At 38.3% G+C, this 27,504-nt stretch overlaps 1 protein-coding gene across 2 annotated transcripts in view; it reads left to right on the plus strand.

Moving 5' to 3' along the window:
* Nucleotides 1-27,504, plus strand: part of SLC44A5 (solute carrier family 44 member 5) — a gene marked incomplete at its 3' end in the record, with an annotated part of 383,498 nt that overhangs the window by 218,982 nt on the left and 137,012 nt on the right. For both annotated transcript variants that reach the window (XM_081218426.1, XM_081218425.1), the window contains exon 2: nt 2,478-2,526. In XM_081218426.1, the coding sequence (XP_081074552.1) occupies nt 2,478-2,526 (49 nt within the window). The remainder of the gene's footprint in view (nt 1-2,477; nt 2,527-27,504) is intronic.

Raw genomic sequence — 27,504 nt, forward strand, 5'->3', positions numbered from 1 at the left:
CATATACAAATATGGAAACTGAGACTCAGAGAAGTGATATGATCTGTCTAGGGTCACTGCTAGTAAGTGATAGAGAGCAGGCAGTCTGACTCCAGAGCCATTGCTCCTAACCCGTAAGTCACACGACTGCTCTGTGATGAACCTTGAATTTCTCTTTCCGTTACTTCTACCACGATTTGGGTCGTGGCTCACATGACTTTACCTCTATTACTGCAATAGACTCCTGGTTGGTCCCCTTGACTTTCCACTTTGTGATACAACTTATAAATGGCCACCAGATTGCTCTTCCTTAATTAAGCCCTGCTTCTACCTCGTCCTTCCTTTGTTTCAGATCCTTCTATGACTCCCTGTGGTCTAGGATATATAAAAAAACTTCCATCCCTGTGTTTTTTGACTTTCTGTATTCTGGTTCCATAGTATCTATTCAGCTTTATGTTTTCTTCCTTCTGTTCCATTATCTGTGACTCCAATCAGGCTGATCTTTTCACCATTCCTGCAAACATGCTGTTCTTCCCTAACTCTGTGACTTCATACATCTCTAAACTTTCTTTGTCCATCTCAAGATATTGTGGCTCTAGGAAACCTTCCTTACTAATCTCAACTGAATGTGACCTTTCCTTCCTTAGAACGTTCCTAACGCTTTCCTTGTACCCGCTCTTATGATATCACATTCTGCCTTATTTGATAGCGACTTGTGTTCTTTTCTTATTTCTCTCCCTGCTTCACCACTTTGTTAGCCTGTTGAAGGCAGAGACTGTGTTTCACTAAATCTTGTGTCCCCTGCAGTGCTTCTTCTAATGCAGAGCACATAACAGGCAATCAATACATAGTTAGTGAATTTAACAGAATTCTAGTTTCACTCACTCAGAATGTTTCTCTTTTCCCTTTTGTTCTGTTCCAGTCTTTCACAAAAATCTCACTTCTTGAATGAAACCCCCTTGACTGCTCTAGTCCTTGATGGAACCTACTTTCTCAGAACTCTTGTAACACTTCAGGCTGATACATATAATTTAGTACTTGATTAATCATTTTATATGGTATATTCATTGTTCATGTATTACAACACAGGGCCTGATATATAAAGATTCTCAACAAATATTTGTTGAATGAATCAATATGTCGATCTTGCCCCACCGACCGTAAGGTCTCGAAGACAGGGACCATGCTTTATAGATCTTCCGTATCCCCCCAGAGCTCTCAGCATGTAATAGGTGCTTTATGAATATTTGCTGACTGACTGGCTCTTGTATTTCTGTTGCAAATCTGTCCTTACCTTCCCGTCATTCTGCCCTCAGCCTGTGATTACACTGAAGAGGTTTCTGAGTCCTCAGGTCTGATTTCCCCACTGAGAACAGGCTGAGTCAGGTTGCTGACACACAGGCCTCTTTTTGCCAGTACCTTTTTTTTTTTTTTTTTTTTGCGGTACGCAGGCCTCTCACTGTTGCGGCCTCTCCTGCTGCGGAGCACGGGCTCCGGACGCGCAGGCCCAGCGGCCATGGCTCACGGGCCCAGCCGCTCCACGGCACGCGGGATCCTCCTGGACTGGGGCATGAACCCGTGTCCCCCACATCGGCAGGCGGACCCCCAACCACTGTGCCACCAGGGAAGGCCTGCCAGTACCTTTTGGTTCTGTCTTTAAATCAGAACTAGGCCTTCTTACAGGGACAAATCCCTAGAGGAAGAGAGCAGGAGTCCTTAGGCTGGGGAAGAAGAGTCAGGGATTGAGAATTGCAAAGCATAAACCTTTGGCCAGAAGTAATTCTACAGAACTTGTTACTGGGCCTACCCAGTACATGTGAGGGAAAGACCATTCTGTGTCTACTTTATACTATTTAAAGACAAGGGAAATATATGGCAATCATGATGCAAGAGTAAATGACTAGGGCCCATCTTCAGATGGCACGAAGTCTGCCAGTAGATCTAAAAAAAACAAAAACAAAAATAACATTTGTATAATATAATAATGATTTGTATATACCATATAGCCAACACGGCAGAGACAAACAGTGACTAGTATTCCAACTTCTCGAAGGAAAGCCTCATCTACTGAGAGGAAAGGGAGAACTGGGATAAGCAGACATCTCTATTATACTGTGCACCTCACAAATACACAGCAATACTTGGGAATGGCAGATGGTAGAATGTGCTTTTGCAGACTGGAAAGGCTTCAAGTTTTGCTGTCCTGGCTGCAATCTATAATGTTGCTGCTCAGAACTGTGGGAGATATGTACACAGCGTGTATAAGAATTATGGTCCTTAACAACTCTTCCCAGACTTGCTTCTAGCTGGAGAGGGAAAGTGATTGACAGCTGTATCCAAGGCATACTGATGTTTCACTGGACCAAAGAATGAGTTCAACACTGCACTGAGCAGTGGACTAGCTAAGATATAAATTTTTCCTTTATTAATATTTTATACGTATTTATTTGCCATTTCATTGGCTTATATGCTTAGCAAGTTCTTTGTTTTAAATGCAGGTGATCCAAGGATACATGACCCACATTTCAAGGGGCCCATTGTCAACAGGTAAGCAATTATTTTCTCTGGAATGTATTTTTTAACAAACACAGAAAGCTTATTTTTTGGTATCATTTTCCAGTCAATGGAGAATTGTGTCTACTGTGAGGGGGAAATGACTTATTTTTAGCCTGAATGTCACCTTATTTATACAGGATACAGGTAATAAATCTTTCCATGAGTCATAAATATCCTCTCCTGTTTAGCAAATGAACTGCTTCAATTTATGACTGAAGAGTTTGTATTTCTGATAAAGAGAAGCCAAAAATGCTTTATAAGATTTAACCCCTTTGTGGAGAAGTAAACACATTCCAGTAGCTGTCTTACGCACCCGTTTACTCTGATTCACCACTGCAAGTGTAGAGTTGCTATGCCAACTTCTTCCACACAGGGTATTTGTGCTACTCAGCCTCCCGAAGCAGAGAGCTTTCTGAGAGACAAACATTCACCAATGCATCATGTATGCTTTAGAATATTTTAAAATGCTCTAGGTAAGTGTGTACTTGTCTTAACTGGTGCTTCTCCTGCAAGGTTGCATAGTGTTTAAAAATTATCCAATAATTCATAGGCCTCTTTTATTATTATATTTTACCCTCTATTCCCAGACTTCCTGCTAATCAAAAAGGGGGTTTGCAGGGTAGAATGGCTAAAAATGAGGAGAAGATTATGCTGTGCATAGCTGTTTTTCCACTTAGCGTTGACTTTAATTTCTGGCAGTTGCATGTCATAATAAACTGTGATGTGAAATAATGATCGACATGCTTATTTGCACTTGCCAGCCATCAGCATGTATATTAGCATTACTGTTATGTCTCTACACTATCCCAGCTTTAAACAAATGTGTATCTAGTTTATTCTAATTCTGTAAGAAGCCAAGTCATTTGTTTGGGTTACTCTTTCAAAGGTGTACCTATGCCCTCTTTAGAGTAAGTCTGAAGTCTCTCTCTCATTCTCTCCATGGTAACACCATGAATACATTTTGTTGTCCAGTGTACAAATAGCCTCATCTGATATGGAGGTTACTTTTATTGTACTTGCATTCATTTTATAATAACTAATTTGTATTAATGGAATCTAGCTTATTGGCCTCAAGGGACCTCTAGATATACTCTGGATTCAATAGTAGTAACAACAACAATAATAATAAGTGAACTGCCACATTTGGACAGATGAAATATAGATTACAGATATGCCTTTTCTAGCCATAGAGAAGAAAGCAAAGCTCAGTCTGGCTGGCTGTAGGTGTGGGCAGGGAGGTGAAATCTCTTGTCTTCAGTTATTTAGAATTTAGTGATGGAACCACGCAGTCCAGGCAAAGTCTAAACAACTGTGATAAAGAGAATAATTTATTTTTACTAAGGACCTTTTGTGATGTCCTAGGTACCACAAAGGCCTTCAAGGGTGAAATGGTCATTGTGTATACATACCCCTCCCCCACAAATCTTCAATCCAAGAACGGAGAGAAGTATTGTAAAACCACAGGGGCTTAACTATAAGAAGACACAGTTTGGCCCATTGGTAACTTCTCAGGCTGCAGGGGTCTATAATGCCTTCCCTGGGAAAATAATTGGGGTGTTTAAGGAGCAAGTAAGAAACCCCACCTTCTTCACATTACCTCTTGCTTACTATAACATTTTTTGCTTACATAATGTCACTTTCCTTTTGAGAGATCCAAAGTCTTATCAGATATTCAGGCACACCCTCACAGCACTGTCTGCTCATCATCCACCATGTTCTGTACACCTCTCTCAGTTTACAAGGACATCGTTTTGTGCCTAATGATCACCCAACTGCAGTTGTTTCCAGGAGAGGTGAAGGAATGATGGTAATGCCACAGGAGAGATTTACTCCGTTTCTCATTTGTCCCCATCTACTAAGATAAGAATTGGACGTATGGAAGCTATTGACCTGTAGTGTTGACCACAAACAAACAAACAAACAGCGATTTTTTTTTTTTTTCCGGTACACGGGCCTCTCACTGTTGTGGCCTCTCCCATTGCGGAGCACAGGCTCCGGACGCGCAGGTTCAGCGGCCATGGCTCACGGGCCCAGCCGCTCCGCGGCATGTGGGATCTTCCCAGACCGGGGCACGAACCCGTGTCCCCTGCATCGGCAGGTGGACTCTCAACCACTGTGCCACCAGGGAAGCCCCAAACAGCGATTTTGATAGCCCCTTTTGAAAGAGCAGTTATCCAGCGCCTATGCTTTGTCCCCTATATTCAACAGAATTTTAGCATTGGATTGACGTGAGATTTGTAAAAGTTTAGCACTGTTCTTGGCGGTACATTAGAGGGCAAAATGAATGCACATAGAAAACTCAAAAATAAATCTATTTTACAAGGTTCTACATGAGAAATTCTCTTATAATTTTAGAACTAAGAAAAATTTTCATTTAATGGAGAGTTAATATACGTTCTCCTGTTAGATAAGGAGAACTGAAATCCACTGTTTCTCCTTTTGTTTTGACTTGTAGAAAGCCCACTGATACGTTTAATTTTAATGCCAGCAACTACATTAGCCTTTGAGTTAAGCATTTCTTTTCAGGACTTTGAATTTCTATTTCTATTTTATAATGCTATTGCATCCAGTTTTAAGTCACTTCATTTATATTCATTCTGAAAAGAGGCAGCATATAGGTAGACAGGTAAACGAAAACCTTGGATGTTCCATAATTGACTTTTTTCCCTTCTCTACACACAAAGTAGGTGAAGGACATATGACTCAGACTAATCAAATTGGTAGGTTTCACAATGCTGAAAACAACTATTATTATAGAAGGTGGAAAATCTGTCTGGAATGTAATAAGATGCATTTATTTTTACCTGAGGAATCAGGGAGAGGTTAAACTCACTATCATGAAGGGATTCAAGAAGAGAATGAAGAGGTGTTATCAGGGATGTTGTAGAGGGGATTCATTCATATAAAGGAGTTAGACTAAATGAGCTCTGAGTTCTTTCCAATCCTGAAATTCTATGACTCTGTGATTCAGCATTTTTTATTGTTATAATTAACATACAATATTATATTACTTTCAGGTATACAACATAGTGATTTGATATTTTTTATTCATTATGAAATGATCACAGTAAGTCTAGTTACCATCCATCACCATACAAAGTTAAAATATTATTAACTATATTCCCTATGTATATATTTATATCCCTGTGACTTTTTTATAACCGGAGGTTTGTGCCCCATAATGCCCATCACCTATTTTGTTCTGTCCTCCCACGCCCCTTCCCTCTGGCAACTATCAGTTTGTTCTCTGTATTTATGAGTCTGTTTCTGTTTTGTTTGTTCCTTTGTTTCTTAGATTCCACATATAAGTGAAATCATATGGTATTTGTTTTTCTCTGCCTAACTTATTTCACTTAGCATAGTACGTTCTAGGTCTATCAATATTGCCACAAATGGCAAGATTTCACTCTTTTATGGCTGACTAATATTCCATTACACACACAGACACCACACCACACCACATCTTCTTTATCCATTCATATATTGAGGGACATTTAGGTTGCTTCTGTGTTTTGGCTACTGTAAATAGTGCTGCAAAGAACATAGGGGTGGATATCTTTTTGAATTAGTGTTTTCATTTTCCTCAGTTAAATACCTTGAAGTGGAATTGCTGGATCATATGGTAGTTCTATTTTTAGTTTTTAAAGGAACCTCCATACTGTTTTCCATAGTGGCTGCACTAATTTACAGTTCCACCAATAATTCACCAGGGTTCCCTTTTCTCCACATCCTTGCCAACACTTGTTTCTTGTCTTTTTGATCATAGCCATTCTGACAAGTGTGAGGTGGTATCTCACTGAGGTTTTGATTTGCATTTTCCTGTTGATTAGTGATGTTGAGTACCTTTTCATGTGCTTGTTGGCCATCTGTCTTCTTTGGAGAAACGTCTATTCAGGTTTTCTGCCCATTTTTAAGTCAGGTTGTTTATTTTTTTGATATTGAATTGTATGAGTTGTTTATATATTTATATATCAACCCCTTATCACAAGTATTGTTTGCAAATATCTTCTCCAATTTAGTAGGTTGCATTTTCATTTTGTTGGTGGTTTCCTTCACTGTGCAAAAACTTTTTAGTTTGTTTTAGTCACATTAATTTATTTTTGCTTTTGTTGCCATTGGATATTTGGAGACGTATCCAAAAAGATATTGCTAAGACCAATGTCAGAGAGGTTACTGCTTATGTTTTCTTCTAGGAGTTTTATGGTTTCAGATCTTTCATTTAACTTTTTAATCCATTTTGATGTTATTTTGTATATGGTATGAAAAAGTTGTCTAGTTGGATTCTTTCACAATTAGCTGTCCAGTTTTCCCAACATCATTTATTGAAGAGACTGTTTCTCTTCATTGTACATACTTGCACCCTTTATTGTAGATTAACTGACCGTATAAGAGTGGGTTTACTTCTGAGCTCTCTATTCTGTTCCATTCATCTATATGTCTGCTTTTGTGCTGGTACCATGCTGTTCTAATTACTATAGCTTTGTAGTATAGTTTGAAATCAGGGAACATGATACTTCCAGCTTGGTTCTTCTTTCTCAAGATTGCTTTGGCTATTTGGGGTCTTTTGTGGTTCCATACAAATTTTAGAATTATTTGTTCTAGTTCTGTGGAAAATGCCATAGGTAATTTGAAAGGGGTTGTATTGAATCTGTGGATTGCTTTGGGTAATATGGACATTTTAATGATATTAATCCTTACAATCCATGAGCACAGAGTATCTTTCTGTTTATTTGTGTCATCTTCAATTTCTTTTATCAATGTCTTATAGTTTTCAGAGTAAAGGTCTTTTACTTCCTTTGTTAAATTTATTCCTAGATATTTTATTTGTTGAAGTAACAGTAAGTGGGATTGTTTTCTTCATTTCTAATGGTTCATTATTAGTGTATAGAAAAGAAACAGATTTCTGTTTATTAAATTTGTATCCTGCAACTTTACTGAACTCTTTTATTAGTTTCGATAGTGTTTTGGTGAAGTCTTTAGGGTGTTCTATATGTAGTTATGTTGTCTGCAGATAATAACAGTTTTATTTCTTCCCTTACAGTTTGAACACCTTTTATTCCTTTTTCTTATCTGGTTACCATGACTAGGACTTCCAATACCATGCTGATTAAAAGTGGTAAGCGTGGGCATCCTTGTCTTGTTCTTAATCTTAGAGGAAAATCTTTCATCTTTTTACTGTTGAGTACAGCGTTGGATGTGGATTTGTCATATATGGCCTCTATTATGTTGAGGTATGTTCCCTCTATACCCACTTTGTTGAGACTGTTTATCATAAAGGGATGTTGAATTTTGTCAAATGCTTTTTTTCTGCATCTACTGAGATGATCATATGATTTCTTACATTTGTTTCATTAATGTGATGTATCACATTGATTGATTTGCAGCTACTGAACCATCCTTCAATCCCTGGAATAAATAAATCCCACTTGATCATGGTATATGATCATTTTAATGTATTGTTTTATTCAGTTTGCTGATATTTTTTTTGAAGATTTTTGCATCTATGTTCATCAGAGATATTGGCCTGTAATTTTCTGTGTGTGTGTGTGTGTGTTTGTCTGGTTTTGGTATCAGGGTAATGCGGGCCTCATAGAATGAGTTTAGAAGTACTACCTCCTGTTCAATTTTCTGGGATAGCTTGAGAAGAATTGATAACTCTTCTTCAAATATTTCATAGAATTCCCCTGTGAAGCCATCTGGTCCTAGAATTTTGTTTGTTGGGAGTTTTTTTTTTTTATTAATGTTTCAATATCATTACTAGTGATTCATCTGTTCAGATTTTCTATTTCTCCCTGGAAATAGAGTCTTGGAAGTCTTGGAAGATTGTATGTTTCTAGGAATGTATCCATTTCGTCTAGGTTGTCCAATTTGATGGCATATAACTGTTCATAGTGTTTCCCTATTGATTTTCTGTCTGGATGATTTATCTATTGATGTAAATAGGGTATATAACTCCCCTACTGTTATTGTATTACTATGTCTTTCTTTATGTCTGTTTATATTTTGCTTTACATATTCAGGTGCTCCTTTGTTGGGTGCATAAATGCCATGAAATGTTATATTCTCTTGTACTGACCCCTTTATCATTATGTAAGGCCCTTCTTTGTCTTTAGTTACAATCTTTTTTAAAAGTCTGTTTTGTCTGATATGAGTATGGCTACCCCAGCTTTCTTTCTGTTTCCATTTGCATGGAATATCTTTTTCAATCCCTTCACTTTCACTCTGTGTGTGTCTTTAGAGCTGAGGTGAGTCCCCTGTAGCAACATATTAGGTGGGTCTTTTTTTTTTTTTTAAGCTACCCTATGTCTTTTGATTGAAGAGTTTAATCCATTTGCATTTAAAGTGATTATTGATAGGTATGTACTTATTGCCATTTTATTAATTGTTTTCTGGTTGTTTTTGTAGTTCTTCTCTGTTCTTGTCTTCTTCTGTTGGTTACTTCTCTATGGTTTGATGGATTCCTTTAGTGTTATGTCTGGATTTCTTTCTCTTTATTTTTTTTGTGTATCTATTTTAAGTTTTTGGTTTGGTCATGAGGTTCATATACACCAACCTGTATACATGGCCATGTATTTTAAACTGATAGTCTTAAGTTTGAAGGCATCTAAAAGCACTGCATTTTTACTCCCCCCTCACATTTTATATTTTTGAGATCATTATTTTACATCTTTTTATTTTGTGTATCTTTTAACTACTCATTGTGGTTATAGTTGACTGTACTACTCTTGTCTTTTAACTTTCTGGCTAGCTTTTTAAGTAGCTGATCTAACACATTTACTATATATTTGCCTTTACCAGTGAGGTTTTTTTCTTTCATGTATTTTAAAATTTCTATTCTGAAATAGAATAGAAATTTTCTATTCTGTTCTATTCTTTTCCACTTAAAGAAGATCCTTTAAGATTTCTTGTACAGTGGGTTTAGTGGTGATGAACTCCTTTATTTTAGCTTGTCTGGGAAACTCTTTAACTCTTTTAATTCTGAATTCTATAACCTTGCCAGATAGATTATTCTGGGTTGTAATTCTTTTTCTTTCAACACTTTAAATATATCCTGCCACTCTCTCTGGCCTTGTAAAGTTTCTGCTGGAAAATCAGCTGATAGCCTTATGGGGTTTTCCTTTTATGGGATTAGTTATTTTTCTCTTGCTGCCTTTGAGATTCTCTCTTTAACTGTTGCCACTTTAATTATAATATATCTTGTGTTGATTACTTTGGGTTCATCTTGTTTGGGACTCTCTAGGCTTCCTGTACCTGGATGTTGTTTTCCTTCCCCAGGACAGGGAAGTTTTCACCCATTATGTCTTCAAATAAGTTTTCTGTTCCTTTCTCTCTCTCTTCTTTTTCTGGGACCCCTATAATGCAAATGTTAGTATGCTTGATGTTTTCCTAGAAGTCCCTTAAACTCTCTTCATTTAAAGAAATTCTTTCTTCTCTTTGCTGTTCTGTTTGGGTGATTTCCACTACTCTTTCTCCAGATAGCTGATCTACTGTTTTATATTATATAATCTGCTACTGATTCCCTCTTTCAGTTATTGTATTCTTCAGCTCTGATTGGCTCTGTCTTATATTTTCTATGTCTTTGTTGAAGATCTCACTGTATTTCTCCATTCTTCTCCTAAGTATAGTGAGCATCCTTCTGACCATCTCTATGTACTCTATGTCAGGTAAATTACTTATCTCAGTTTCATTAGGATTCTTCCTAGGGTTTTACTTTGTTCTTTCATTTGGAACATATTCCTCTGTCTCCTCATTTTGTTTGACTCTTGGTGTGTGTTTCTATGAATTAGGCAGAACAGCTACCTCTCCTAGTCCTGAAGGAGTACCCTTGTGTGGGACTGTCTACTCTGTAGACTATTTGTAGCTGGTAGCTTTGGCAGGCTAACTGGAGCTGGAGCAGGTTTGAGTTGGGTGAAGTCTCAGGGTGCATTGTGCCAAGGCTGCCTTGGCAGGTTGGCAAGAGTTAGAGTGGGCATGAGTTGGGGACAGTCCTGAAGCCACCTTGGTGGGGCCACTAGAACAGGAGCAGTCTCTGGCTGGGGGCAGTCCCTGGGTGTGCCATGTTGAGGCCACCTTGGTGGGATGGCTGGAGCTGGGGTGGGTGTGGACCAGGGGGAGTTCTGGGGTGATTCAAACAATGGCACTTGCCAGTGCCCCTTACATCAGAGAGAGTTCCTGCAATTCTCTGCCAGTTTGGCAGAGGCTCTAAGGTTAGTAAATGGATTTCTTTTCCACATAATCTAGGTGCCTTTAATCTAGTGTGTTTTTTGGTTTGTTTGGGTTTTGTTTTTTGCCGTGTCTCAGGATGGGTGAGTCTGCGCTCAAGTCCCTCAGTAATATCTGTCCCTGTTGCAGGTTGTGGGGTCGGGGGTGAGGTTTCTGTGGATATTGTTTCTCTGTCTTTCCTACAAATTTCTACGTGGTCTTTCCATTTGTAGAGCTGTTCAATCAGCCCTCACGAGGAATTGCTCTCTAGGTAGGTATAGATTCGGTGTGTTCGTGGGAGGAGGTGATTTGAGCATCTCTCTATCACACCATCTGGAATCTCTTTCTGTCTCTGTGATTCAACTTTTAATGCCAAGGCAGAGAAGGAAGAGTTCAGCTTCTGCCTACATGATGCACACATACAGCTCTATATTGATGCTCACCACAAAATTTTGTAATTTCTAAAGTGCCATTATTAAGTAGACATCTCAAATTATTATGACAACTTTATGCTGTCTCCTAAATTTATGCAGTTCTCATGAACTTTTTGTTCATTTTGAAATAATTGGTATGCTTCTTGTCACTGTAGATGGAACTGGAATGTCTAAAGGTGGGGTCCATCATCATGGAAAAATGTGAGGAAAAGTTTATTGAAAAAAGTACACAAAGGTTAATAAAAAATGTAGATCCCGTGTTGTAAAAATGTCTGGAAGAGGTTAAAAATCATTTTGACTTGTAAAATAGTTTGAAATAAAAGGCCTATATCCATAACACTCCTTCAAAAACTTTTAAATAATCTCAAAATGTGGAAGGAAATAAAAATAAATAATTTCCCTGAACGGCTAATTCTTCACAATGCAAATGTGAGTTGAAGATGTGCTCTAAACCTGACATTTATTTGCCTCATTCTGAATGGAGCAAATGGCTTAATGTGATCAATTATTTATCAGTGTGACTCTTTACTACAGGAAGATGTGGACTAACACATGTCTTTAAAATTCATAGCCTATCCCTTGTATTCCTCAGTATGTGAGCTTGTTCTTTTTTTATGTTTTTGCACTTTAAAGAGTCACCACCTACAAATTATTCCTAATGATGAAAATAATCGACCTAAACATACTGTTAAACATTGCAAGCACCTTTAAATCAAAAGATTTAAGGAACGTATTCATTAACTGTGTGCTTGTTATGCGTCTGGCAATGTGCTAGGTGCTAGAAATACAAAGATGAACTGAGCAAAGTTCCTGTTCAACAGAGCTTGCAGTCTAGTAGGAAGAGCAGATGATAAAATGATTAATGTGGTAAGTACAAAAACAGAGTTATTTACATGGGCTCTGGAAGCAAAGAAGAGTGTGCATTAGGAGTAAGGGAAAGGGGAATCTGGAAAAACCTCAGAGTAGAGGTGACCCTTGAGCTGGTTCTTGAAAACATTCCAAGCAAAGCCAGCAGCACACATCAAAGTACAGAAGACTGAGAAAAATTGTCCTAGAAATGGTTTGGTGTACACCCAGCGTGTGCATGTATGGGTGGTGGAGGCATGAAGGTCAGGTTGAGGTGGAGAGCAAGGATGCTGAAGAGGTAACAATGAGCAAAATCACCAAGGACTTATTCAACATACCAGAGTGTTTGGCATTTTATTCTATAGACTCAGAGGAGACATTGAAGAATTTTAAGTAAGAAATCGACAGAATGCAATTTGCACTGTAGAAGCTTTTGTTTAGCAAGGACTTGAGAACACTACTCTGTACAAGATCTCTGGTGAGCACTGGGGACACACACCTCCTAGAAATGATCCCAAGCTTCACAATTTGTCTTTGTTCTGTTGTGTGTGTTTGTGTTAGAGAAGTGGGGGAGAGGAGTGCTGTGGTCAAATCGAAGACTGCAATATAGTGAGGTAAACACTACGTAGAGGTGCAGGTTGCAACAGAAGCCCTAGGGAGAGAGTAAATCATGTGGCGGGAGTGGCACTGCTTGCCTGATGTGGTCATTCCTGAGGGGGATTGAAGGACCTGTAAAGGTTTTGCTTCATGTAGGGAAGAGCAAGGAGTAACTCAGAGAGAGCCAGATGTGTGAAGGAAGAGACCTTGCATGATTCATGTTAGAGTGTTGTAAGTACTTACAGTAGTAGGAGGGAGAGTATGGTTGGGAGATTAAGTTGCATAGGTAGCAAGAGCCCAGATAGCGAAGGGCATTGTATATCCTAAGGCAAGGAATTTGAACTTTATTCTAAAGGGCATGAGATGAATAGCAAGCCTCTTATTGCTCTTAATCAGTGGCGTTGCAAGGTTAAATTTGCTTTAGTTGTCTCTACTTGGCATTTCTCCTTTCTCCCCTTCTCTCCAGTAGAGATTTACTCCCCACTCTCCTCAAACTGATTTTGAAAATGTCACCAGTGACTTCCATCTTGCCAAGTGTAGTGGGGCGACGTCTTTTATTTTAACTTCACAGCAGCATTTGACAAAGGTGACCACTCTCTCCTTTTTGAAACACTTTTCTCTTGGCTTCTGTGACATCATACTCACCTGATGCTTCCTCCACCTCATTGGCACCTCCTTTATAGTCTTCTTCTCTGGCTCCTCAACCCCTGCTTGATCTCCAAACGTGGGAGTGCCTTGGTCCTCATCCTTCACTCTTCTCTTTCTCTAGTCTACTTTTAGACTAAGCCAGTGACTTTAAATACTATCTATATGTCGATGACACACAAGCTTTATATCTCTAGCAATTAATCTTCCATTGACCTCCATATTTCTTTATTCAACTGCCTTCTTGACTTCTCTATTTGAATTCATAGTATTCACACTTAATTTGACCAAACAGAACTCTTGCTTCCTGTTCCTACTCCAAAGCTCTAAAACCTCCTCCCCCAGTCTTTTCCATTTCAGAAAATGACACATATCCCCACGCTGTTTTACTCAAATTATAGGTCCTTGGCTTCCTCTTTTTCTCCCCTCATCTCTCACATTCAGTCCTTCAGCAAGTCTTATTGGCTTTAGCTCCAAAATACTTGTATATCCCCAAGCCACCTACTTCTCCATCTTTCCTACTTTCACCCTCATCCGTGGCACTGTATATCCTGTCTATACTTTAGCATTGGACTATAGAATGGTCTTCCTTCTCTCCTTGTTTTTCTATAATCCATTCTACATGCAAAACTCTGAGTGAGCTTTCAAATCATGAACTAATCATAGCTCTTCTCCTTAATACATTTTCAGTAGCTTTCCATACCATTTAAATTAAACTCAAACTCGTGTCCTACATGAGTGCCCTCTGTGTGACTCACATCATCCCCTACCACTGTCTCTTATCCTCTTATTGTAGCCATGCTTGCTTTCTTCTCATTTCTTGAAGATTTTAAACTTGCATGCATCCTGGGGGCTTTGTATTTGTTATTCCTCTGCCTGAAATACTTGGACCCCAGACCTTTGCATGACTGGCTCTCTCTTGTCATCTAGCTCTTAACTGCCATTGACTGAGAGCCCTTCCTGACAACCCAGTCTTCCGATCACTATCTACCACATCATTTAATTGTATTTTCTTTAGAATATTTATCACTATTGAAAGTTTCTTTACTCATTTTTTTCTTACACAATTAATATCCTGTCTAAAATATCAGGTCTGTGAGAAGCAAGAACCTTGTCTGTTTCATTCATCAGTGTGTTCCATGGAGTTAGAAAAGCCCCTGACACCTAACATATAACTGTTGAATGACTAAATGAACTATTATCCTAGCTTTAAAACCAAGGATATCCTGGAGAGTATAGAAACTAGTTGAAATGAAGGCAGGACACCATTTAGAAGATTATTTCAGTAATCTAGCTGACAAGTGATTAAAACCTAGACTAAGGCAGTGGCTCTAAGAGAGAAGAAATCTAAGACGTAATAAGAAGGCAGAAATCTACAAGGCTTTAGGACTGATTGTATTCAATATGCTGGGGGTGAAAGAGAGAATCTAGCGAATCTAGCATGACTGTGCCTAATAACTAGCTGGATTGCAGTTACATTCACCAAGGTAGGGAACACATGAGGAGGAGCAGGAATGGTTATGAAGGGCAGAGAAAATCATGAGTTTAGGTTTGAAATGTTGAGTTTGAAATGCCTATGGACTATCCAGGGAAGAATATTTAGTAGAGAGTCAGAAATATACTTATGAATCTCTTTGAAATATCGATATATTTCTTTTAACTAAAATAAGTATCTAAATAAAAGGGAAAATTTGAAAGAATGTTAAAATCTAATGGAAAAATGTGTAAGTTTTCTCTTCTGAGAAATGCTTCCTGATCATCCCTAGACTGAACTTCAGTACCTTCCTTGGTGCTCTCAGAGTACTCTGTGTGCTTATAATACTGTGTTGTAATTAGTTGTTTGCTTGGATGGATGGGATGGGGGGTCGTGGGAAGGATGTCCAAGAGGGAAGGGATAAATATATACATATAGCTGATTCACTTCATTGTACAACAGAAACTAACACAACATTGTACAGCAGCTATCCCCCAATTAAAAAAACACAAAAACATGAGTTCTCCCAAGTAGAGCTGCACATAACAGACTTGTAAATAACAGTTTCGATCATGTTATACCCCCTATTCAAATTTCATCAATGAGTTCCTGCTGCCTAAAAGTTAACTCCAAATGCTTTAACATGACATTAAAATCGCAACACAAATTTGTCTTAACATATCTGCCTAAACTACACTCTCTCTGGGGTTTCTAAACCCTTGAACTCTCTGTTGAGCCAAACCAGTTGTGTTCATTTCTGCAAGGTCTGAAAATTCATTTTGTCTGTGTCCTAGAATTACTCTAATTCAGGTATGATGACTGGTACTAACAAAGCTCACAAGAGACTGATATATAAAGCCAGAATGTTAATGCAGTCATTTACATTGAGAAATTTAATTGCTGAGAAGACCTGATGTTCCTTTTGGCCTGACCAGCACATTGTTCCCTTTAGGCAAACTATACAAGAAACCTAATTATCAAAATGTTGCTGGCTGAATGTATAGTCAGAACAAGGAAATTACATGAGTGGAATGGCTAATGACATCAGGCTCTGCTAGCCTGTGCTGTCTATCAGCAGAGCAGGATCATTCTCACATTGGATCCTCATATCAATCCTTCATAACCTGGAGGGTACTCAGATGGGCAGAGCTGTTTGGTCATCATTTGCACTTCTCTTTAGATTTGTTAATAAATTCAAGAAGTTTGAAATCAAGCCTTGCTGGACTGGGAGGCTCAGTCTCATTGAGGTGACTGTGTACATTAATTATGTGTTGAGTCATAGTTTAACTCTCAAAAGCAGTATTATTTTCTATACTCTCACATTTTGGGGAAGCATCTTATTGTCACCTCAACTGATAGTCTTCCTTGCTCCATGGCCCTGCTCAGGATCCACCTCCTCCGCCCCCAGCTTCAGAGTGCCTTCCCTCCAATGAAATCCTGCAGCTTTTGCTGTAGATGATATACAGCACATAATATTTGTGATTGCTCTTTAGCTTTTGGTATTCATGTATTGTCTTGTCATCTGCTTTGTAATTCCCTTGGAGGACAGAGATCATCATGCAGTGTGTGTGTAAGTAATTATTGATGAGCCTGTCTTTTGTTTTTTCTCTTCTCAATGTAGCACTAGTTAGAGCACCTACTCCTTGGATGGCATTCTGTTGTAAGGAACGGAGTTATTTCTCCCATGGCTGTGCTTAAAAATGTCAAGATTCTTTTCATTTGCATCCTCTTTCAGATGAGTTTTCTGTTAAAAAAATAAACAAACAAATAAATCCGATCCCCATGTCCTGAGAAGATAGGGCATGACCTTTATTACAGGGTGCCAATTGTAGCAGTTTGGACTTTATTTTTCCAGACTCGGATCACAGGTCAAGCAAGTGGTCATAACATTTTAATGAATTTTCTCTGACACAAAAAGAATGAGATAAACAGAATAAGCTGACTTTTTGCATTGGCACCTGTAAATCTTTGACCTGTTTTGACACAGCATATTCAAATCCACACTGTGTACAATGTCATGACCTCTGTGGATGCTTCATAAAAACTAATTGAATTGAAAAATAGTCTGAGGTGTATTTCATAAGTTCTAGTAACGCAAATAGCTCAGAGAACTCTGACACTACTTTTCTATTACCTGATCATCTCATTTAGGAATTCGAACTCCCATATCATACCAGTGTCATCTGAAAATTGTGTAGGATTTGGATAGCTTCTAATAGGCAAGAGTGTTAATAATGACTTTAAAGTCTTGAAATTCAAATCTATAAGCGGAGCTTCACTTATATGTGATGACTGTTTTGCCTCTAATGTGACTGTGCTATGGTCATTATCCAGCTTCTTTTGAGGGTTGCCTTTGTATTCATCCATAGGTTCTATGTCACACTGCTTCCTCCCTAACCTTGTTTTCTTTCATTCCTTAAACAAATAGTTGTAGTACATCTTGCTCTATGATAATAATTATGCTAGTTGCTAATAATACAAAGATAGGATGTCCTTGTCCTCAAGGAATTAGTAAATAGTAGAAGAGGTAGGCAATGGAAAAGACTTTACAGTTCAACGTGGGAAGTACCGCTGTGGAAGAGAGAACAAAGGACCTGGCTCTCGGTGGTAGATGCCTTATATGGCTGCTATTCCAAAGATTAATATTCATTTATTCTCACTCAACAAATATTTACTGATCATCTATTATGTGCCCTGTCTCCTCTAGGCATTAGAGATAGTGATGAGCAAGATAGGCAAAGAGCCTGTTCTCCTGGAAGGGGGAAGAGCCGGGGCAGATAACATCTGAGAAATGAACATGACAGTTTCATAAGATGATAAATATGAAAAAGAAAATAAAAGAGGTTGATGTGATAGTACCTAGCTGGGGTGTGTGTGGGAGCATTAATTTAGATTTGGTGATCAAGGAAGACCTCTCTATGGAGGTGACAACTGAAATGAGACTTGAATGATAAGGAGCAGCCAGCCATGCAAAGATTAAGAACAGTGCATTTCAGGTAGAGGAAAAACAAAATGTAAAATCCCTAAGGCAGGGATTTTAAGCTTCATGTGCTCAAGGAGCCAAAAAAGGCCGGCGTAAGGGCAGGATGGTGGATGGGGGCAGGGGAGTGGGGAATGGGTTGGTAGGAGATCCCTGAAAGCACATTCTAGTAAGTGCAATGGAAAAGCCATTGGAGAAGGTTTTAGTAGGAGAGTAAGTTAATCTAATATATTTTAAAAACTTATTCTGACTGCTGTGTGGAGGATGGATTTTAAGAGTCCAAATGCAGGAGCAGGGAGATCAATAGGAAGCTTTTGCAGTCATCTAAGTGAAGGAGTCATTGACTTGGCATAGGGTGGCAGTAGTGAAGATGGAGGGACGTGAATAGATTCAAGATATGTTCTGGTGTCAGTGCTTATTGATATGAAAGGTGAGGGAAAGAAAGAAGTCAAGAATAACTGCTAGATTTGTGAAATGAACAATTAGGGGTATGACGATCCCCTATAATAAGAATGGAAAGATTAGGGGAAGTGCAGGTGTGCTGATTCAGAAATCAAGACTTCTGTTTGGCTGTATTAAGTTTGAGAGGCAGAGTAGATATCCATGTGATGATACTTTATGTGAGCCTGGAGGTCAGTGGAGAATAAAGCAATGGAGGGAGGTTGAGAGTTGAGGGTCACTGGCATTTAGATAATATTTAAAGCCAAGGATCTGGGTGAGATCACTTAGGAGGGTAGAGAAGAGGCCCAAGGACAAAACTCTAGATTTGACAACATTTGGAAGTCAAGCAGAGGTGGAGGAGCCAGCAAAGGAGCCCTCAGTGAGTTAGGAAAAGCCAAAAGAATGCAATGTTGTAGAAACTAAAAGAAGCATCATAAGAAGAGTTTGGTTTTTATTTGTTTATTTGTAAAGTTGCCAACTGTGTTGACAGCTTTGAGAAGTCAAGCAAGATGAAGACTGAGAAGTGACCACTGGATTTGGTACCATGAAAGTCATCGGTGACCTCATCACACATAGGGCTACTAGAGACAACTCTTTCAATAAGTTTTATTGGAGGATGAGGGGAATCTGGGATCAAAGTAGAGTTTTATGGAAGATGGAAGATACTAGAACATGATAGTGTGTGGTGCTGGAGATGATCCAGGACACTGATGATGCAAGGGAAAGGGGAACTATGGACATGAAGTACAGAAGATAGACTCCAGAACACAATTGGAGAGTCTGGCCTTTGGTAGGAACAGGGATTTCTAGTCCATAGTGTAAGATGGTAAGCAGGGAATAGACGAGAGATATTGAGTGTCAGTAGTTTTGGTGATGAAAAGAAGAGAGATTCTTACTGCTTGCTTTTTGACTTCTCAATGAACTATGGGGTAAGGTTATCAGGCAGGGATGGGCTGGTGGTGGTGGCAGCGGGAGGCCCAGGTGTATGAGGATTGAGAGGAGAAAGGATGAGCAATCATTTTGGAGAATGGGGCAATAAACATACATATATGATTAATGCAGAGTATATACATATATACTGCATTTCCCATACAGAGAATATTATTCTAGTCTTAGACTTAACCTAAAAGTTGACCACTGTTCTGATGGAACATAAAAAGTTTTAGACACATATTAGATACCAGAAGATCCTGAAGTAGCTGGACTTGAGAGACAGTACCCTGGGTGCTTCACAAAGAAGGAGGGTCTGGGAGAATATTTTGAAGGAACATGCTATCAGAGGAGACTGGAAAAGGATGTACCATGCAAAGCAGATTTGCTTAGCTAGATTGGAAAGCAGAAGCTAATATAACATATAGCTGAAAAATAGAGGGGACCGGGCCTATGTATGAAATATTGTTAGGATTTCATTTCAGTTATAATAGAGAAGGGAAAAAAGAAGAGGTTTAGGCATATTCCAGATCATACATTAATTTATGCCTTCATTCATAACTCTTATCTGTTATGCACTGTGGGGCATACAGAAATGAATGACACAGACTATGTTCTCAGTAAACTTGAAATTTAAACTCTTAGTTTTAATATAAAAAAATTAATGACCTGCTCAATAGAGGTATAAGCACAATTCAGGGGGACAAAGTAAAATGGGTAACATGAATAATTATTCCTGATTGGAAGGATCAAGAAATGTTTCTTGAGGGTATGATTTAAGCTGGACCTTGCAGGAAGAGAATCAGATAGAGAATGAAGGAGAATCAGACTCATGGAGGCATGTGTTGCAGATTGGGTTCTCGACAAGCAGATGCTGAGATGGAGTTTGGTGTGCAAGCTCTCTGATAAGGATCAACACCTGTGAAAAGAAGGGAAAGGAAGTGGGATTACACAGAAGGAAATATCAGCGTGTTACCAGATCCCAAAAAACCTCAGCCCACATTTCAGGGAGCTCTGGAATACTGCCCTGCCCAGGGATCTGGAGTAACTTTGAAATGGCTGCATCTTTATGAGCCCACCTGACTCAGTCCCTGATTTGTTAGCTTCCCTGGAGGGGTGAAGTGGTGGAAGTGGACCCTGAAGATGCTGGAAGCTAGAAGCTGTCTGCAGCCACACTCACCATAGCCAGGCAGCAAGTTCTTCCTTGAAAGGGAGCCTGGGTGGCACGCATCTTGGTGTGGACTATAGAGTGTGAGTGCATGGCATGTCCCATTATGCTCCAGAGGGATTGGAACAGAGACTAGGGCAAAAGACACTTGGGGAATAAAACTGGACAGATCGTTTGGGATTATGGTTTGAAAAGCATGTACGAGGATTAGGACTTTATTTTCCCCTATGGGGATCTTAAGGGAATTAAAAAGGGCTATATAATTATCGAGTACTCTGCTTTCAGGAAAGAACCCCAGGTAATGAACCTAGGGCAGCAGAGCCTCTTAGAAATAATAGTTGCCATAGAACACAGCTGCCTCATGAATTTGGTAGTGGGGGCAAAGGGCGGGGAAGACCACACACTGTGTCCACTGTCATTTGGATCCCTTGTTCTTGGATAACGGTGTCCTTGATGGTTCATTCAGAACAGACATCTAACCCTTCACCTTTACTCTGATCACAACTAAAATGTTTCTAGGGGACCCATATCCCCTCTTTTTGGAGAAGCTAATTTATTACCATATATAATACTTGTATCAGAAAAACATACCTGTGTCAGAAGCATATATTAGCATATATTCTTCGAATATCGTTGTGCCTAGGCTGTTTTGCCATTGAATGGATTTGCTTTCCATTTGCTCTCAGTCCATCATTATATATATTTTAAATGTGAATTCTTTTGGCAGGGGGGATGGGGAGAAAGACCATTTTTCTATTTAAAAATTAGAGGTAGTTTGTGTCCAGTCAGAACAGGAGACCAGTGAATGGGCACAGTAGGGAAGCCAGCAGGGGCGGGAAGCAGCAGGCAGCTTGCAAGGGCTTGGGCCCTGGGGTGTGGCGCCCACTTGTGACTGGGCTGTAGAATGTGAAATGAGGGCCCTTGAGGCAATGCTAGTAGCAGCATCCCATTATTGAATTTCTAAGTCATTCAGAAACCAGCAGTGTGGAACAAGGTTACCAAGTCAAAATAGAAGCACAGAGGACTCGAGAGTATAAAGATAACATCAGGAAGCAGAAAGACCAGGCCTGCAAGAATTCCCTTCATTCACTAGCATGACACTTTAATTGCATCTTAATGTAATGACCATGCAGGGCTTCGCTGCCAAGGTTATTTTCTAGTTAGACCTGTGAGGAAAAATTACTGAAGAAATAATATCAAATTTTATCTGGGTATTGGTATTTAATTTAAATCTTTTCCAAATTATGTATTAGTTTTCAAATGATTATTTTGCTTGGTTAGTTAAATAAGGAGTTATATAAATAGTGTATGCAACTATCAGTTAAATGTTGCTTGAGATGCTTTCCTAATTTGGTCATGAAGCCATCACTCAGGCACGACCCTTCACTCAATATGAGCTTGCCCAAATTCCACATATAGTGTCTGACAGAAAAGGAAGGAACAACTTTTTTTTTTTAGGAATAACTTTTTATTATTAGCCTTATAAATCCAAATGAATAAAGTGACAACAAACCTCACAGTACATTTTTAAAGTATGGGCATGATAAAACTTCCTAACACATATCATTCTGTCATTTAGTTTTCATTTATTTGTTAAAAATTTATCCAAGATGTCATTGTGTTTCATGACTTTTGATCATAGACATCACTTTTCATGCTTTGGACTTTTGAATTCGGATCATCATGAGTTTATTTCAAACTAGAAGTCAATTTATTTGGTGAATGTCTTTAAGAACCAATTTCTTCATGTTGGCAAAGTTGTGGCCCTGCAAATTATAATTTATCTTATGTTTTTGGTAATTTGATGTCTATTCTTCACAGGATGCTTTCTGTCAGACATAGTAAAAAAAATAAAGCTGAAAATCAATGCTAAAAATTAAAAGAAAATAAGTAATATTTGCTAAAAATTTAAGCAAAAATAATCTACACCAGAGTTGACGGTCTCTATGTGTTCTATTTCTTAATGTTTCCTTCCTGAAAGCACTCTATTGTAATGTGCATTAACATTTTATAGGTCCCTCTTACATAGAAGGGAAAGTTTGCTGCCTGCAATAAGTGGCGAATGTACTGTTATTTTACAGTTGTGCTTTTGGTACCACAATTTGTTTTTCCAAATTTCAGGTTTCACAGTTACAACCACATAAACCATCTCCATATGCATTATCCATAATTTAATTTTGTCCTGTTCAATAAAAAAGGGAATGAAACTCCATCTCCCCCTTCCTGCAGAAGGTTTGATTCCCTATCCCACTGCCATCTATTCCTCCCTAAAACCCTCATTATGATGTTTGTATATAACATTTGTACTGAGTTTATGAATTTATTCAATGCTCTTGGTTTCCCTAAACTAGCTATGATAGTGTTGATATACTGTTTATTGATTCTGTGATCTATTTTGGATTAGTAAACTGTGTTTAAACTTCTATGCCATCTGTATCATTTGCTATTCAATTGGGGAGTTAATACTAACACACATAAACTTTAGAGAGTTGTTTAGCGCTTAACCATGATGGTGATTTTAAGACCAATGAGATCTCCAGTTATAGAAGAGAAAGCTCAGTCAAATGCTAAAAATCAGATGTAATGTGGGAGAGAGCTTTTGAAGTGAGCCGGGAAAGATGGGTAAGATGAGAATTTTTAAAGAAAAGGACAAAGTATTCCAAGTTAAGAAATATCCAGAATAAAGGCAAGGAGTCTTCATTCAGCATGTGGAATACTGTCCTAAGCACAGGGCTTCAGCTCATCTAACTTTCCTGAATGAATATATATCTATCTATCTGGATATATATATATATATATATATATATATATATTATATATATATATATATAATATATGAATATATATGCATGTTTGAGTTCAATTTGCATTAGAAGCTGGCCCAAGTATTGATGAAACAACTTGTTTGACTGAGTTTGTACCCCTTTTGAACTGGCCTAGTTCTTTCATTGGATTGATCATATTGAATAATTGTCTTGATATTGAGTAGATATAGTCTCAGCATCCTTAATGAGGAACACAGTAATTTTCTCTCACTATTCCTGATTAACTTTTGTTGCCCGAGTGTGCCAAAATGAGAGAAGTCCTTTGGCCACAATCCTTGGTCTGAGACTTACTTTTTAATTCCCTTAAAAATCAGAAGCCAGTATGACATATGCTGAATGGTTTTTACATCACTGGGAATGTTTGGAGTAAAATAAAAATATGTTATTTACTAGTTAGAATAGCCATAGAAAGTGTTTTGTTTTAACAGATTTATTCATTTATTTAATTAGTAATACATGGGGTGTGGTTAAATGATTCAAACAGCCCAGAAAAGGTGTAGATTCCCTAGTACCTCAGAATCCTGCCTCAGAGATGGCAAGCATTATCAATGCCTTGTGTATCCTTTCAAATAAATGTATGCATTTAAAAGTATATATTTGTGTCTATATACATACATATATATATATATGTATCTGTATATCCCTTTCTTTATATAAATAAAAGCATGCTATAATAGCATTCTATGCACACAATATATTTGGAAAATCAATTCATCAGTATATACAGAGCAGTCATAGGAATTTGAAGAGAGGTCTTGAAGAAAATATTTGACTCTTAAAATTTTATTATTATTCATACAATTCAAAGAAATATGTCTTCAATACCCGTCTCTGTCTTCTACTTACATATAAAGGTCAAGTCCACACGTTCCCTTTCTAACTCTTAGCCCTAGTTGTTCTCTGGCAGAATCCATTGCTCTCTTGTCTGTGTTCTCTAAATAATTTATATATGATACATACTCTGTTTGTGACCCTGATCATACTGAAGATTTTTTGTTTTCTTGTTTATCTGTTTTTACCCATGCATAGATTGTGAGTTCCCTTAAACTTTTCTTTCTCTGGATCCTCATTCCCTAGTACAGAGTCTGGTATATAATAGGTACTCAATAAATATTTGCCTGATTTAAAAAGAAGTGTGAGGTCCTTACCTTTCACTGCTCATAGAATCCATATTTTTTCCTCGTTGTTGTTATTCTTTGGTATTTGACTTGAATACCTATCTCCCCAGTGATAACTTCTTTAAACCACGGAGAAGGAAAAGAATTAAGGTGAAAAATAAAACAAATATGTCACCTGGAAATATTTATGCAATGCAACTTTTATGAACTTATATGAGGAAAATAAATGATCCTTTCCATTTGTGTTAAGAATTGCTGAAGAAAGGCTGATAATGGCCAAAATAAATCTGCAACCTTCAGCCTTGAGCAATTGCCTATAGATGTGTTTGCATATACACTTCTTGAACCTACTGCATGATGTATGCACGCATTTGTGTAATGCTCACAAAGATGCTTCATGTCATTACTTCTAAAATCTTCATGTTTGATTTAGTCAAGCAGACTTCTCTGATAGCATCATGGATTTTGTTGCCATGCTATAAGACTACAGTGCTATATTTTCATCTGTCTATGCTCTGTTCATTTATATCATCTTCCCTTGCTTGCAATATTTAATAGACCTTTTGGTGTAAATGCTAATAGTTGAAAGAATTATTTTTTATTTGTTCATATTACAGAGCTTGTGGTTCTGTTTTAATGTTTTAAACATCCTTACCCAAAGCATGAGCATTTTTCTTCATTTTGCTTTGAAGATCATTTAAGACATCTTTAAACTGCCTCATTATGTCTTTCAGAAATACAGTTCTCGTATAACAACTAATCAGGAAATTCAAAGTTTTTGAAATATGTTAGGAAAAACAGATGTTTGCTATTTAAAGTACTGCAGATGATTATTTCTTTTTCTAGTCAAAAGACGTTCATATCCACTAAATAAATGTATTGTCTTTAAGTGTGCACCCTTCTGTGTCACAGTGGTGGGAAGTCTTTACTGCTAGAGTTAGAAATGAAACTGTTCTGCTAATGTTCTGCTTAGCTTTTCATTTTGCACAGTAGGAAAGCTTGGGTTGGGAAAACATCAGTGAATTTCACTCTTCTCAGCCTAACATGAAAAATAAACAATGGAAATAGCAGTTGTTGGCTCGTTGCTATGAAATATTAGCATACTGAATGAGTTCAATAGCTTTTTCTTTTTTTAAACCCAAAATAAGCTTAGCTGATTTTGTAGAAAACTAAACCTTACAGATAAATGTAGACGTTAACAGTTAAACAACTGAGCTAATGAAGCCAAATCTAAGGAAGTAGAAGTAGGAAGAATTGTTCAAACATGTATTATAATTATGCATTGAATTCAACTACAGAATTTAAAAGGTTTAGTATCATTTAATACTTTCGTTGAAACAATCATAATAATTTCCCATTTACCTTTAAAAGAACTTTAGAGTTTATTTGGTTCAGCATTCTGTTTTGGGATAGCAGGCCTGGATAGGTGGAAAAGCTTAACCAAGATTACCTGATGACTCGGTGGCAAAGCTGGGGTTTGAATCTGGGTCTCCAGGTTATGAGTCTAGGGTTCTCCTGTATTTCTTCAACATACAGGAAATATGCCACTTTTAATTTCTTGGCAGTATTTTGTTTTTCTTTTTGGCGGGTGGTGAAGCAAGCTGAGAGTGAGAGGAAAATCATATTTATGCAATGGATGGAGGAAGAAGATAAAAGGTGAGACTGGTTAGAAGATGGGAGGAACTTTGGGAGCACAAAAATATCCATTAGAGAATATACTCATGCTTCTGGCATATGGTGTACAGTGTATGTCCTCTTCTCTGCCTCCCCCATGAACATGTCAGCAAACATTTGTTCCTCAACTCCATTGTAGAGTTGGATCACTTTTGATGGACATGACTAAAATGCTGAGGATAACCTCTGAGTGGATGGGGTCAAGAGCCCAGACTGTCATGTGAAAGACTGTCACATGTATTTATTTGTGGGATTATTTGAATAAGTCTCTTCTCTAAACTATGAGCTCTACAAGAATAAGCCATGGGTCTCATGTTCACCATTGTATCTTTAATACCGTGTATATTGCCTGGCATGTAATACATGCATAATACATTTTTTGAAATCTGTTAGGACACAAATATAAGATGACTACTTCTTTGCAAAGGATATGTATCAGACACTTGATCTTCAGGGTGGTTTAATCTCAGGACAACTCTACAAGGTGTTTATTTCTAACTGCCATTATAGATTAGGGAGCTGAAACTTGGGGATAGCAAATCACTATACAAGGGCACACACCTCATTAATGGCAAAGCTGGTATACAGAAAGAATGCTAGGGCTATGTGACTTCAAATGTCATAGCTGGGGGACAGTTCAAGATGACAGCATAGGAAGACCCTGAGGTCACTCCTCCCATAGAAACACTGAATCTGCACCTACATATAGAGCAGTTCCTCCTGAAGAAGAACTGAGGGCTGATTGAACAGCTTCTATACAACAATAGAGGGACCACATAAAGATGGATAGGAAAGACAGAGATGTGGTATTGACAGGAACCCCACCCCTGATGCAGTGATCTGCAGTAGAGAGGGGTAACACTGAAGGGCTCATTCAGACTTATGCACTCTGGGGCATAGTGAAAAAACAATGATTTAAAAGGCACCTAGACCATACATGAAGGAAATCCATTTACTAAACCTAGAGTGTCTGCCAAATGAGCAGGGAATGGCATGAACTCTCTCCAGGGCTGGAAGTCCTGGAAAGTGGCATTTTTTTGTGTGTTCTTCCTCCACCTTGATGATAGGACCAGAACATAGTCTAGGCTCTCTGGCTACCTGCCAAAACTGCCCTAGCATGCATTAGGCCCCTAGCCCACATCAGCTCCAGCCCCCCCTGCCAGGTGCCCCCTGCCTCATGTTTGTTCTTGCCCCAGCTCTAACCTTCCTGCTAGAGCAGCCCTGGTGTAGAGCACCCTGAAACAGCCCCAGCCTGTACCTACTCTAGCTCCAGCCAGCCTGCCAAAGCTGACTGGCACATCCAGTCTACACAGCAGATGCCTTTACACAAGACCACACCATTAAAACCAGGAGAGGTTCCTGTTTTGCCTAAATCATAGAAACAATCACTGAGAGTCAAACAACATGAGGAGTCAGAGGAATATGTTCTAAACAAAAGAACTAGAAAAAACCTAAGGAAAGAGAGACAAGTAATTTACCTGATAAAGAGTTCAAAGTAATGGTCTTAAAATGCTCATCAAACTCAGGAGAATGGTGGAACACAGTGAGACCTTCAACAGAGAGACGGAAAATGTAAGAAAGAGCTGAAGAATAAAATAAAAACTACACTAGATGGAATCAACAGCAGATTAGATG

Source organism: Mesoplodon bidens (assembly GCF_964165515.1).
Source record: "Mesoplodon bidens genome assembly, chromosome: 2".
NCBI classification, from domain to species: domain Eukaryota; kingdom Metazoa; phylum Chordata; class Mammalia; order Artiodactyla; family Ziphiidae; genus Mesoplodon; species Mesoplodon bidens.